The following is a 14,563-nucleotide window of genomic DNA, read 5'->3' as shown; positions in this document are numbered from 1 at the left end:
TGAGAGGGATCGGGGTTCACTGCCGGTCGGGGGCTAAGGCCACTTCAACTCCCCCACCAGGAAGAAGCTGGCACTGCTGGCAGGGGCTGCACTTCACATCGAGGGAGCTGATCACCTTCTCAGCTCCCCGACCAGGAAGCGCAGCCCCTGTTGGTGCCATTCCACGTCTGCCCAAGGCTTTCAGTTTGGGGGTTCACCTGGCCCCTGGCCGCTCAGACAATGCCCATGTTAAAAAGGGGGGGAGCATGGCCCCTTGGCCCCAACTGGTTCCAGTGCTCCGGTGGACACTGCATAGCTTACATCCACTGTTACTGGCTCCCAGGAGCCATTCCATGCTGCCCCACGCTCACAGTCCAATCAATACGAGCGCTCCTGGTGAGGACACGCCCCGCCAACACAAGAAGCAAAATGCAGACAGCACAAGTGATGCAGTTACCATGGCAGCTGTAGGCCGACATAAGTTAGGTTGACTTAATATTTTAGTGTAGACATGCCCTGAGTGATGTTCTACCTGGCTCTTATTGAAACAGATCTTTAACAACCCACCGCTGGGGAGAATGTTTACCAGAACCAGTGAAAAGTCGAATCCATTATGGTGAATGCACAGGAGTTTATTTCAGAATGAATCACACAAGCAGTATAAGGGTATGTAATGCACGTCTCCCTAGTGAGCCTCAATTCCTCAAGCACAAACCCTCAGTAACTATGCTGGCCTTACACTGTATCCTGATTGGCAAACAAAGTGGGCGTACATATCACTTCTAGCTGAAGGCTCTTCTCTTCTCTTCTCTTCTCTTCTCTTCTCTTCTCTGTCACTTGACCTGTCAAATATCCCCCAAGGCAGAGTCTTGGCTACTCAGAGATTGTCTTATGGCATTACAGGTGTCTTCGGAAGTTAATTAAGGAATGTTTCCTTCCTTCCTTCCCACCCTAATTTACTTTGCTTAATATTTATACCTTTTTTCCTCCAAGAAGTCACATGTTCCAGAGACATACCCTGTGGGCGTTTTATTACTAATTTTTTCTCATTAATATTTTGGAAGGGAGTGCACAGAGGTACCAACCAAAGATCACTCCATGTTTACCCTCTCATCAGTTATTCACTCAAGCTCTCGGCATGATGTCTTCCAAAGGGGGTCATTTTGCCCCAGGTCAGCTTGTGCCAAGCTTACTGATCGCTTGTCTTCATGCCTCTGACAAAGTGGATTCCAGCCCATGAAAACTTATGCCCACATAAATTTGTTAGTTTTTAAGGTGCCACAGGACTCCTGGTTGTTTTTGCAGAAACAGACTAACACGGCTAGCCCTCTGAAACATGTTTTTTACATTTTCTTTACCTAGTGGGCTGGCATATTGACTGACATATTCCAAAGGTCGGTATTGAAACATACACACAGAATAGAGCCAGCCAGTGAATTTCCACATCAATTGCCTGATGCTAAGAGAAGAAGCCTGCTCCCAGAATCCTCGAGCAAATTCAGACATGTCAAGCCACACCACATTCATTCATAACAACCACATCATACGAATTCAGCACCGTCCCAAGAGGTCTCCTTGCCAGGAGGATCAGCCTCACTCCCAGCCTGGATGGAACAGAATGGAACTCACACTCAGAGTTACCTTATTTCATGGTCCCTGGCAAAGAGTTTCAGCTGCTTTTCTTCATTTCCCCTCCCCCATCAATTATTTAGGGGAGCAGAAGTGAAACCCAGGAGCAGTGGGGAGGAGACTGAAGAGACAAATTCCTCAGTCTGTGCCAGCTTCAGCTATTGGTGCCGACACCATACTTCCCCGAGTGCTTGGCACAGCAGCAGAGTTGAAGAGGGGGGAGATCTTTGCACCCCCTGCACAGGAGAAAGGAAAAACCAGGTTGGGACAGTTACTGATCTGGAAACTCCACCAAAGAAAACCAAAACGGGGAAAATGGAGGACATGTGCAGGGGGGAGGGTGAGCATTGCACCTGCTGACTGCAACAGCCCCCTCTCCACTTCACCTCAGGACCCTTTAGATCCCAGCGGAGCAGGGCCGTCCTTACTAATCCCGGTGCCCTCCGCAGCCCGAGCACCTGCACCCCTGCTTGCAGATTGGGTAAAATGAGTTCCCTATGGGAAACTCCTGCAGGAACCATCCCTCTACTAATGACCAATTGACAAGGCAGCCATCAGACCTGAAGACTATGGTTCAGGATGTGAGTATGTACTTGTGAATGTCTGTGCGGTCGCCATCCTTGGTCTTTCTGTGTTCCTAGAGGCTCTAAATCTGAAACATGTAACAGAGGCGACTTTCACTCTGTTGAACTTGAAACTGTCACCACCAAAGCTGAACCCAGGGAGGTGTAACAGCACCTTACTCAATTCACTTTAAATAAAATAAAAGGCTACATATTATATTCTTTGTTGGTGCTGGGGGGACACAGCCAAGCAGGGAACCAAATCCCATGACTCTGCTCGCAACAATTGCAGTTGGAATATTAACAAGGAACAAATCACAATTGTTTTTCCTGCTTTCTTTACTGTAAATACCCATCTGAGTGAAAAGGAGCCGAGAAGCAGCTTTAATACCCACAACAATGGAAAAGAGACTCACAGATTTTGGAAACAGCTTTTTTAATGGCACTAAAATGACAACAAAGTCAAGGAAGTAACACTGCAGAGTTACAGTCTCACTTTCAGTGATGTTTTATAACTCTCTGTCCCTCTTGCATTCCCTTTTCTTTCATACTGTTCCTTTTTGACTCACCATTTTTCTAGCACTCACTTCCAATCCCTGTTTATTTCGGTGTCTCTTCCACTCTCCTTGGATCACTGTCACAGATCATTCCCCTTCATGGTCTCCATTCTTTCCCCTCTCTTTGCCTTTTACCTCTTCAGAGTGCTTTCCTTTCATTGTTTTCATATCAAGTTTTCACCCTTTCTTCAGGACTCTCCGTTGATTTTGTTTCACTTTGACATATTTTTCCTTTGTTTCTTCTATTCCCACCCTGTCCAGTGTTGCCAACCCCAAAAGTTAAAAATCGTGAGACAGAATCAAAAAGCATGGGTTTGACCCCCCCCCTCCAAAAAAACCCCCTGAGGTTTCAAAAATATATCATATAACGTATCTGGTTCATCTTGTGATTTTTGTCCATTCCCTGCTCATCCCCATGTGTGTGATTACAGTGGTGCCAACCCTCCCCGCTTCATAGAGGAAGGTGCCTTTGGCCCCTGCCACGGGAACAGGTCCATAAGTAGTGCAAGGTGAGAGGGACAGCCACCCAGGGTGCAAAGCCAGCGGGGGCAGGAAAATGGGCCGGTGTGCAAGTGGGGGTCATGCCCCCCCCCCCGATTTCTGCCTTCCATTTAGCACAGAGATTTTCAAACTGAGGGGGGCACCGGCAGATCAGAAGCTGGTGGAAGCCACCTGGCCTGCTCAGGCCACAGGCTCTCCATGCTTTGGGAGCCAGGGAACTGGCTGTCTGCCCAGCAGCCCTCTCTGTCCTTCTCCCCGAGCCGGGCTGCCTCTGCAAGGCCATGGTCTCCCCAGGCAGGGCAGGGAGCACAGCTCTAAGCTGCACCCATGATGCACTCTTCCCTCTGCCCCGAAGAAGCCCAGTGTCAGCTAATGATAACCTCTGGGGCTGGCCCCTGCCCATGGAATCCAGCTGCCATGATGCCAGAGGTGCTTGTTCCCACCCCCACAATCAAGCCCAGTGGCTTCAGTGGGAGCAGAGGGGTCTCAGCCCCCTCCCCCACAAGTTCAGGCCCAGCTGTGTCAACTGGAACAGAGGGTGCTCAGCCCCTCCAAGATCAGGCCCAGCAGTGTCAGCTGGAGGGAGCCCATGGTGCTTCGCAGTCTCCCCTCCCCGCAGGACCAGGCCCAGTGACCCTGGCAGGAGCAGGATCTCCCGAGAGTGCTAGGACCGTGGGGCAGTGGCAGGGAGCTGGGTGCCAAAGGCTGAGTGGAAATGTGTGTCAGACGCGCCCCCTGCCACCTCCCCATGTCTGGTGGCCTGTGCGGTGGAGGGGGGAGGAGGGGGGTTCATTCCATTCTCATGGCCTCGGCTTCTGGAGCTTGCGGGAGTGAGTCCACCCTGTGAGCAGCAGCCGCCTGCCCCCAGCACCTGGGCTGGACACTGGGGTCGCACAGCTGGGCTCAGAGCTTGGGCTGTGTGATCACAAGCTTGGCAGCCACAGGTCAGGGCAGGGCAGCCAAGGGGAGCAAGGGACAGTTCTGCTCCGTGCACAGGGAGCCTGGGGAGAGTGACGCAGCTGCAATGGCAGGTCCCCAGGCAGTGAGCGGGGTGTGACTGGGCTGCGGAGGGTTGAAACGGGAGTAACCCAGCGCAAAGGGGAGAGGCTGGGGAGGAGGCTCCTGAAGGCTCCTGATAAGGGACTGACTGTGTCCTTAGCCTGGTTGGGACTGATGGTTTGGTTGCCTTTTTTTCCCCCCAGCTTATGTTGGACTGGAAACTGTGGGAGAACAGCAGACGGTAGGAAGTGACACAGGGAGGGCAACTCAGCGGACAACTTTGGGCACCAGACACTGTTGACCCTCCTAGGGCCCTGGGTCAGAGCCCAGTAGAGTGGGTGGGCCCAGGCTCCCCTACCACTGCCCACCTCCCTGCCCTTCTGATTAAAAGAGGGCCAGGACTGCAAGACCTGCCCACTGGGAGGGGGCACTAAGTGTGCTAACCACTAGGCCACCTAACCCACCGATGACTCAATTACTCTCCCACATGAGGATCCAATTGTGTACAAACATTTTCTTCTCAGAGGAAAGAAAATGACACTTACAATATCTAGATCTCATTTCCCTAAAACATAAACAGAAATACATATACATGTTTTTTTATGAGCTTCCCTTCCCTTATGTGTTCTTAAATTAAGTTAAGACGGAGTGATTATTGCTATTCAGCTTCCATTTTTCTATTGCTTCCTTCATCCCCCCAGTAACATTTTGGAAGGAAGTTTATTTAATTTAGACTTACCCCAATTTGATAAAACTAGATTAACACACCCTGATTAAGCACAGCCCCATCCCAATCAGGAACAGATGAAAACTCCTCTGGGCTCAAGTGGCCTCATTCCTGCAGGGCCTGCTCCACTTGGAGGAAATGAACTTGAAGGGGAGAGGTTGTCACAGGAATAGGGGGCAGCCAGGGAGGAGACTGCTGGAAGTCAGAGGAGCTGATTCTTGCAAGAGAGGCACTGGGAGGAAGAGAACATGTGACCCTCTGCCACTCACAAGGACCCTTCAGACCAGGTACAAGCAGGGACGTGCACAGGAATTTAAATCAACCCCTTTTGGAGGGCCACATTCTGTTACCCCCCTCAGGAGCTTGCTCCCCCCACAGTCCTAGCCACAGAAGGACCTTCCCCTTTCCCCTATCCCCGCTTGCTATTCCCTCCCCAACAGGAGCTCACTCTTTCCCCCGCCGCAGCCAGAGCTCACTCTGCCGCAGGGCTGGTGCAACCACTCGGCGAACTAGGCGGTCGCCTCGGGCTCGAAGTGGTTGGGGGCGGCAGTGGAGCGGAGGTGAGCTGGGGCAGGGGGGCGCGCGGAGGGCCGCCTGCAGTAAGTAATGGCGGGGGGGGGGGGCGCACAGGGGACACGCTCCCCGGCCCAGCTCACCTCTGCTCCGCCTCCTCCCCTGAGCACCGCCCCGCTCTGCTTCTCTCCCTCCCAGGCTGGCGCGGCAAACAGCTGATTGGCGCCAGAAACCTGGGAGGCGGGAGAAGCGGTGGCGTGCTCGGGGAGGACTCCCGAGGCCTCTCGCTCTTCCTCCTGGATAAGCCACGTGGCTTCACCCTCTCCTTAGACTGGAGCTCTCGGCCTGCAGCGCTCCGACTTCACACTGTGAGCTCTGTTCAGTGAGGCCAACTGAGACACTCCTGGTAGAGACTCGCACACGCTTCAGGGACAAACACACCTGAGCAAGCGTTTGCAGAGACCCTCAAAGAGCGTTGTCAGAACAGTCGGGTGGAGTAGTCAGCTGGGCACTGCATAGGAAGTTGTTAGGTTATCCGAGAGAAATGAAGGTTCAAGCACAGATCATTCTGGTCAGCCCAGAGCCCAGGCAAGCAGTAGCGAACCTCCATCTTCGAGCTCTGTCTGCCTCTCCGTCTGACCTCCTTGGTCAGACTCCAGGTCAGAGCCCCGACTCCTTCCAGCAGCCAGTTCTCATCCCCAGCCTCACACCTCTCCAGTTCTTTACTGAGCTGGGGAATGTTGCTCAAGCTTCCCTATTTAGAAGTGGGGAAAGCCCTCTGAGTCGTTACTTGCTAGATGTCCACGTCCTGGTTTCTGGATTTGCCGTTATCTTCTTAGATGCTCCATCGATATGGGGAGGGGATTAAAGCCCAGACAGCAAATGGCTCAGTGAAAGAGCAATAGTGTTTTGGACGTGAGCAAAGAGTCTCTCTGTGTGTGAAGGGGCCTGTCTACACTGGCAATTCTCAGTGCAGTAACTGGCTGGCTCAGGGGTGTGAAAAATCACCCTCCCTCCCCCGAGCGCAGCAAGTTTAAGCGCTGTAAAAAACCAGTGTAGACAGGCTCTGAGCGTCGACCTGGTTTACCAGGAGTGCTGGGAGATCTCTCTCCCCAGCGCTCGTGGGTGACCCCACAGGCAGTGCTTTGCTGTCTAGTGTAGACAGAGCCAAATGCTTCACAACCACTGTGCGCCTCCGGAGGGAATTCTGCTGAAACCAGCGGGCTCTCACCTTGGCGTGGAGTTCTGGGGGATGGTGTGTTTAAGCACATGGGAGTCTGGAGGTTCAGCTCTGCACCAGGGGGTTAGGCAGCGGGTTTCTCACCTCAGATAGGGGGAGAGTCCCCAAAGAATGTGCCGAGGGACCCCAAGACTGGAGCAGTGGATGGGCTCTGTTCTTGTCCCAGAGGCTTGAATTATCTGGGGATCCTGGGGCTCAGATGCTTGGGTTCCCCTCACTGCAGTCCGGTGACACCTCACCAGGTCTGGGATACAGACTCACACACCAGTAAACAGAAACCCTCTCAGTGCCCAGCATCCAAACCCCCTTAACTCTGACCAGGTGGGTTCTGGAGACGTGAATGGAGAGGTCTCCCCCTCAGGGCTGCCACATCCCTTTGCCTTGGGCTGAGGGGGGCTCTTTCCTGGATGCTTCTCCCTGTTCCTGGATAAGAGTCTCTCTCTCCAGGGCTGCCACCTCCTGCTCCCTTTGCCTTGGGGTGTGAAGGTTTCTATTAATGGTTCTTCCTGGGGTGGGGAGAGGTTGTCTCCTGTTCCACGTCTTCCACCATTTTCTGAAGCCAGGATAGAGCAGCTGGTGGCTTTAACAATAGATACCTGTGGCCAGGAGCTGCCCCTCTGCTGCTGGGAATGTGGCAGCCCCAGCAGGGGGAGCAGGGAGATGCAGCAGGGGAGGAGGCAGAAAAGCAGCAAGACAGACCGGAGAACCCAAGGGGCCTGTCTGTGACTCCATGTTCAGGCTATTATGGTGCTTGAGAGGTTCACATTTGATACCTAGCGTGGGGTTTGTAACTGTTTGCCCTGAGGTTGGTACTCACATTCATGAGCTACTCTAGACAGTGGAGTCGAACCTGCATCTCCCACGTGCCAGCTGAGGGCTCTCACCGTGGGGGTAAAAGTTATAAGGCAGGTGACATCACAAAACCCACCTCCACCTTCTCCCCACCCCCACACTCACATTTTGTGTGGAGCGAGGCAGGTGCCTACCTCATTTAGGGTGACCAGCCAACAAGTGTAAAAAATCAGGACGGGGGAGGGGGGTAATAGGTACCTATAGAAGAAAAAGCCCCCAAAATCTGGACTGTCCCTATAAAATTGGGACATCTGGTCACCCGAACTTCATTCCAGCAAGAAACGCCATAGGTGCCTGAGCCACCGGACGTCAGGCGCTGGGTTCCCGTCTGTGGGTGGCTGAGCAGAGACCGACGCCCCCCTGCAGCCCCGATTTAGACACCTGTCGGTGAGAGGGGGCTGGGCTTAGGACACCCCTCCCCACTTGTGTGTGTGACGCTCAGCATTGCAACACCACGTCCCTTCATGGATTGTCCCCTGTGCAACCAGTCACCTCTCCGCAGAGCACAGCTGAGCAATTCCAGATTGACATGGGTGTGGACAGGAGAGAGACAGAGCACAGGCTGGTTAGTGACACATCCCAGTAAACCTCAAACTCTCCTCCTAGAAGCGCGATATTCCCTGTGGAGTCCGGGAGGGACACAACCAAGTCAGGCAGCAAATCCCACGGCTCTGCCCCCGACAACTGCAGCTGGGACAGTAAAGGAGAGCAAAGAAAAAGAATTGTTTGTATGTTTTATTTACAGTAATTACCAAAGGTGGGAAGTAAAGGGAGCTGAGAAGGAGCCTTAATAACCACAGCATGGCAAGCAGATCCCCAGCTACTGAGAACAGTTTTCTTAATGGCACTAAAATAGCACCAATGGACCAATGGCCAGGAATTAATAGAGGGAATTAATGAGTTACAGTCTCACTTTCAGTAACATGTCATAAATCTCTCTGTTCCCTTTCCTTTCATACTCTCCTTTTCTGTTCATTTTTCTAACCCTCCCTTCTGATCCCTGTTTATTTTCCTGTGTTTCTCCCACTCTCCTCCCCTCCCTGTTACAGATCAGCCCCCATGGCTGCTCCATCCCACCTCCCTCCACCCCCAATTTTATCCCTTCCCCTCTTGCTCCCCCAGGCTGGTTCCCCTGTCAGGAGTTTCCTGTCACTCTTCTCATTTATATTTTCCACCATTTCTCCTGGACTCTCCCTTTCTTCTTCTTTTATTTTCATTCACATTTTCCTTCTTGCTTCTTCTAATTCCCTCTGGTTAAACCCGCCTTGTCCCTGCCTCCCCCAGTGCTGCCAACCTCAGGAGTTTAAAAAAATCATGAGACTGACCAAATTTTTTTAAGGTTGTATCATGGTTTTTCCATCAATCTGCACCCCCTACCCATCCCCTCCACTGCCCCCACGTGTGTGTGGGACCATGACAGTGTCACCAGTTGTCCTGAAGTGACTTGGGCCCCTGGGGCAGGAGCTCTGGCTGGGAGACCCCATGAGATCCAATCCCACAGATCTGCACAAACCGCTCCCTGCTGCTGCTTCTCCCCAGCCCCCCAACCCCTGATTGATTCATGCTGGGTCCCTGCCCAGCCCCCACCTCTGCCCCTCACGGCCCCTCTGCCCCTCCTGCAGCCCCAGGGGTTCCTCCCCCTCCCCCTCCCATGCCTGGGGCTGCAGGGAGGAAGGGGGAGGAGCTTCCAGGGGTCATAGAGATGAGGGGCCAGGGGCTGGGTAGATGGGAGTCCTCCAAGGTCATAGAGACTGGGGTCCGTGAGGCTAGAGAGGCTGATTTCCGGCTCCCCCTCTGCTGTGGGTCTCAGGGACACAGGCGGAGCCGGGATCCCCCCCCCACCCCGAGCCAGGGGCGGATTCTCTCCCCAGGGACGGAGCCCGGCGGGAAAGTGAAGATCGGGGCCTCGTCACCAGCATCGATAAATGTCACCTGCCCCCGGCCACAGTCCAGACAAACCCGGATCCTGCTGGGGGCCCGGCGCCGGGGCAGGGGGGTCACAGGGGAGGTGAGAGCCTGGAACTGATCCCCCAACCACTGCACAGCCCAGATCCCCCCCTCAGGGCTACGGCTGATCCCTCCCTTCCTCCCCACAGACTCTCTGGCCACCCCCACAGCCCAGTATCCCTCACCCCCCACCTCCACCTCCCAGCAATGTCTCCCCGCGGTGAATCCCTCACAGCCCAGCACACAGAACACAGTATTAAATCTCTCAGGGTTTTCGGGCAGTCGCTGCCGCGTGTCTCCCCATCTCACACTTTTCCCACCCTCAGACAGGACGAGGTGGGGATGAGCCGTGTCTGGATCCAGAGTCACATTCGCTGGGGAGAGAGAATCAGAGCGTCAGGGGCAGAGCTCGGCCCTGGGGGAGGCTGGGGCCATTTCTCACTCTCCCCAGCAGCCCTGTTCTGGCTGGGACAGGCCTGGATCGCAGGGAGCTGCCTCTGTCCCGGGCACCTGAGACTGAGCAGGGATGTCACTGCACTTCCTCAGTCTCTGTAAGGAGACCCACTTCATTAATTTCCCATTCGCTTGCATAAGCGTCAGCTCCCAGCTACCCCTGCTGATTCTGCTCCATTCCCAGCAGGAGAGACACACCAAGAAAGGTTTTAGTGGGGAGGGAGCAGAGGAAGCAGGTACAGTTTTGAAGCCCAGAGGAAATCTCCCTCCTCTAATGCAGTCTCCACTCCCAGGGCTGGGAAGAGAGAGGAAGATGCAGTATTGGGGAAGAGCTGATTAACACCAGAGAGTAGAAGTTGGCATTGGGTGAGGTAGCCCCATCCCCAGCCCAGAGAGAAGGGAGGAGCGGGCAGCATCAGAGGGAAAGGATTGCCCCAATCCAGGAAGCAGCTCCAGTGCGAGAGCCCAGCCCTGCCCAGAGGAAAGGCGGGATGTTGGAGAAGAGCAATGGGGAGACCCCCTGCACTGGGGTAAAGCAGAGGGATATGTCAGTCCTCAGGGCAGACAGCTCTGTTCGGGTGCTGCTCAGGGAGAGTGTTTCTGTTCATTAGCATGGGCATGAACTCAGCACTAAGGTTGGTGTCAGGATTATTTGTGTGATGTCAGCTTGGGATCTCCCCAGGTGTTCCGGCACCTTGGCAGAAATTGGGGAGGGGGGGTACTAGGTCGCACCACCTGTGGCCCTGCCCTCTCCCTGGCCCTGCCCCACTCTTTGTCTTCCCGCCAAGGCCCTGCCCCTGGCCAGGCTGGGAGTCTTGGCCCCTACGGAGAGCCCCTGACCCTCCACCTTCCCATGTCCACTCTCCGGCGTGCACCACCCAGGGCAGGTGGAGGGTCCAGGGGGAAGAGGAGCAGGGGTGGGGCCACTGAGAGGGACAAGCACCAGGAAGAAGCTGCACTACACAGGGCGCAGTTGATCAGCCGCCCCTCCATGAAGCACAGCCAATGCTGCGATGCACCACGCCTGCCCAAGGCTTGCACTTTGGGGGGCCAACATGGCTCCCTGCCCCCAAACTATGCCCATGTTGAAAAGAGGGTGAGCTTGGCCCCCTGGCCCCCCATGTTCCAGTGCCCCTGGATCTCCTCACTGTGAACAGGTTATTTTTAGGGCTCTGTGTGACACAGCCACTGGTGATTTGGTTGGTAACTTTCGTTACAATCTCATGAAGATGTTTTCACTGGAATTTTCTCCTAATTTAAAGACAATCTCCAGCTGCAAACTCACCCTGTCTGTGTGCTCCTAGGGATTCCAGTGTAGACGGCAGAGTGTCTGGTGGGGGAAAGGAGAAAAGAGACGAGATTTCAGACTTTCATATTTATAACAGTGTCCCCACTCTGAACGCATAGAACTGTGTTTTCATCATGACAGAGAAACAGATCGAGGGGCCCAGAGACACACTCAGGCATTTCATAGAAACTAACTGAAATCTTCTATTTCCTCGTTCATTCAGATATCTCCCAGCAATGGAACCAACGTCCTTTCAGCCTCACAATCATCCCAGGACACACAATCTGTAAGAGAGATTTACTTTTCCCCTCCTTGTCCCCTCCCACCCTTCAAACTCCGGTTAGTTTGTCTCATTCACTCACGGCCTTTTGTCATAACCTAGACCCAGATCATTCAAAGACTTTGGCTGAAAAGTCACTTTACCGACTTTGGTCCCTTTGGCCAGGGGTCAGGCAGCATTATGTTGTGCGACGGACACTTGACAAAATTACCGGAGTGGGTGGCGGACATTGGCGGGGGGTTATGTCATTCAGTCATCATTCAACCCATAAAATAACGCACAATTTTCCACACTGAAAAAACCATAACCTAGCTCGTTAATAAATAATAAACAATAATAATAGGAATAAATTCAACTCAGGTGAGTGGTTTTGAATGTCCCTCACTGCCGCAGTCAATATTTTTTTTGTGGGATGGGGGCATTGAAATAAATATTTATCCTAAAACCATATTTCAGTGCATTGTTGTCACTAGTTTTTATTTTTCTTGTTTAAATAATATGTCTGATGAGAGGATGAGTGTCTGTGTGTGTGTGTGTGTGTCCCACCTCTACACCGCTTACCCCATGTCTCTCCCCTGTCTGTGTCCCTTACATGGGAGATCCCCCATCATGTCACAGGATGTGGGAAGCAGAGAGGGGCATCTCTCAGTGGAGCAGGGTTTCCCATCGCCTCACTGTGAGCAGGGCACCCCTCTCCGGGCAGGGGTGATGCCAGGGTCGATGGGAACATCCTCTGTCTCCTGACCAGGACAAAGGGACAAGCTCTGGCTGTGGGTCTGTTGTGAGCAGGGGCCACGGTGGAACAAATTCTTTGGGGGGAGGCGGGACTGGTGGCTAACAGAAGTGGCTTCCCACTGTCCCTCATCCCTGCTGCTCCTGGGAAGCTAGGCTGAGGGGGTCTGTGCAGCAGGGGGAAGGGTAGCAATGAGGGGCTGAAGCTAGTCTGAGTAGGGCTTTGCAGTGGGGGGTGGCAATGAAGGGGTGAAGGGAGCTCGGCTGAGGGGGGCTGTGCAGTGGGGTCAGCACTGAGGGGCTGGAGCTAGGCTGAGGGGGTGTGCACTGGGGGGAGGCACTAAAGGGCTAGAGCTATGCTGAGGGGGGCTGTGCAGTGGGGTGAGGCACTGAAGGGCTGGAGCTAGGCTGAGGTGGGCTGTGCATCCAGCCACAGAGAAGTTAACAAAGTCCAATACCCCCTGTGTGGCGACAAGGGTGAAAGTGGCGTGTGCGTAATCAGTGGTAATAAACCAATCAGAGAAGAGAACAATAACATGAAAATAACTTGAACAAAAGAAGCCCTGCCAATGATGTGTTCATGCATGTGTAGTGTATGACCAATATAAGGTACTTAATATTCATACCACTCAAAGGTGATTGGAGAAGAACTAGTAAATATGCAATTTGGAGGTGTATAATATTCCAGACATTGTATGGGGTAATTAGAGCTTCCAAGGAGAAATCCCCCGTGACCCACCTATGCCCTGGGAGAAGGGAGCTGACCAGCACTTCTTTCTATATGCGATGGCTGGTAGCAAATATCCAATGGCTGGTGATGGGGCACGAGTTGGGCAGGGCTCTGAGTTAGAGAGAAATCTTTCCCAGGTGTCTGGCTTTTGGGTCTTGCTGAAATGCTCAGTGTCCAGCTGACCACCATATTTGGGATAGGGAAGGAATTTTCCACCGAATCAAATTGCCAGAGACTCTGGGGTTGATTTTTTCTTCCTCTGCCATATGGGGCACGTATCATTTACCGATGTTAAACTAGAAAAAAAGTGGATTCTCTAAAACTTGAAGTCTTTAAATCATTATATGAGGGCTTCAGTAATTCAGCCAGAGTTTACGGGTAAATTGCAGGAGTGGGTGGGGAGGTTCTGTGGCCTGCAATGTGCAGGAGGTCAGAGTAGATGGATCATGATGGTCCCTTCTGACCTTAAAGTCGATGAGTCATTTCTTACTTTGTAACTGTAATCGAAAAGCATGTTTCTGGTGCAAACAAAGGTTTGAATTAATCTTGGACCCAAATGTCTGGCCTCCTCACCCAACAATTAAATAGAAGCATCATCTAAGTGTGAACCAATTGACCAGCACCATTCTCTTCCCACAGTCTCAGAGGCTCTTCCCAATTTCCATTCCTAGATCCCTTCTGGGTACCTTTGAACTTCCTCAGAGTCTCCATTAGCACAATAGTTTTCTGGGAGAAATCGCTGACTTGCTCTTCCAGTTCAGGAGAAATCTCCTCTGGCTGCTCGAACTTCCCCTTCTCACACCTAGAGAGAAACAGTTTCCTGCTATTATATGGCATTTAGTGACTCACTATAAGTTCTGGCTAGTGAGTCGCTGCTCTAATGGGCCTGGAGTTCGAATTCCTCGACTTCTCCCAGCCTCAGAGCAGGTGCAACACAGCCCATGGCCGTACAACCTGCCCTTCTAAGGACTCCTTAATATTCTTCAACTCTGGTCTGGTGAGCTCAGCTCTGGGGACAAAAGGGGAATTGAGTCTCCATGGCCAATTCACTCCTTGGCCTCCATGCTCTGAGGGACAGGAGGTTCCTATATAAAGTGCTGTAGAAATCTGTCCACTAGGAACTGAACTGAGACACCAACTCCCCCGTCCCCAGCTCATTCCACACAGTTCTCCAAACAGTCCTCAAGCTGGGAAAGACTCAGGTGAGAAAGACTCTTGACCACTGCTGCCTTGGGCTGAATGGTAACCAGGGCCCCAGTAGTGACAGGCCCATATTCCATCCCCACAATCCTGAGGCAGCCACTCCCCCAGGGATGTGACATCTCTCAGAAACACTTGAGGTCAGTCTTTCCCACTAAATGGACAATTCCAGAGTCTTCTGTACCAGGGTGAGAACCTCAGGATGAAGTTTATCTGAAAGATTTGTTTCCAAAATCCCCACATATATTGCTGTGGAGATGCGGTGCAAACATCATCTCCATGCTCTTCCCCAGCATTGCCAAGTATGTGTCGCAGTGAGAGAGAGCCACGTACCTACTCAAGGTGCTTCTGACGTCCTAGAGGGGAGAGAGAG

At 52.9% G+C, this 14,563-nt stretch overlaps 1 protein-coding gene and 1 long non-coding RNA gene across 2 annotated transcripts in view; one reads left to right on the top strand and one right to left on the bottom strand.

The window, feature by feature from the left end:
• Positions 1 to 14,563, bottom strand: part of LOC102945778 — a 73,353-nt gene that overhangs the window by 55,060 nt on the left and 3,730 nt on the right. Inside the window, exons 4-7 of the mRNA XM_037914892.2 lie at positions 14,524 to 14,546; positions 13,677 to 13,792; positions 11,246 to 11,290; positions 9,373 to 9,881 (exon numbers count right to left, since the gene is read on the bottom strand). Coding sequence (XP_037770820.2) covers positions 9,373 to 9,881; positions 11,246 to 11,290; positions 13,677 to 13,792; positions 14,524 to 14,546 — 693 coding nt within the window. The remainder of the gene's footprint in view (positions 1 to 9,372; positions 9,882 to 11,245; positions 11,291 to 13,676; positions 13,793 to 14,523; positions 14,547 to 14,563) is intronic.
• LOC122462895 lies at positions 12,336 to 12,583 on the top strand. The gene is made up of 2 exons (XR_006285777.1): positions 12,336 to 12,425; positions 12,543 to 12,583. It is a non-coding gene; the product is annotated as an uncharacterized LOC122462895 (long non-coding RNA).

Source organism: Chelonia mydas, chromosome 14, assembly GCF_015237465.2.
Source record: "Chelonia mydas isolate rCheMyd1 chromosome 14, rCheMyd1.pri.v2, whole genome shotgun sequence".
NCBI lineage: Eukaryota > Metazoa > Chordata > Testudines > Cheloniidae > Chelonia > Chelonia mydas.
The sequence above is the reverse complement of the archived record's forward strand: the minus strand, read 5'-3'. Positions and strand labels throughout refer to the sequence as shown.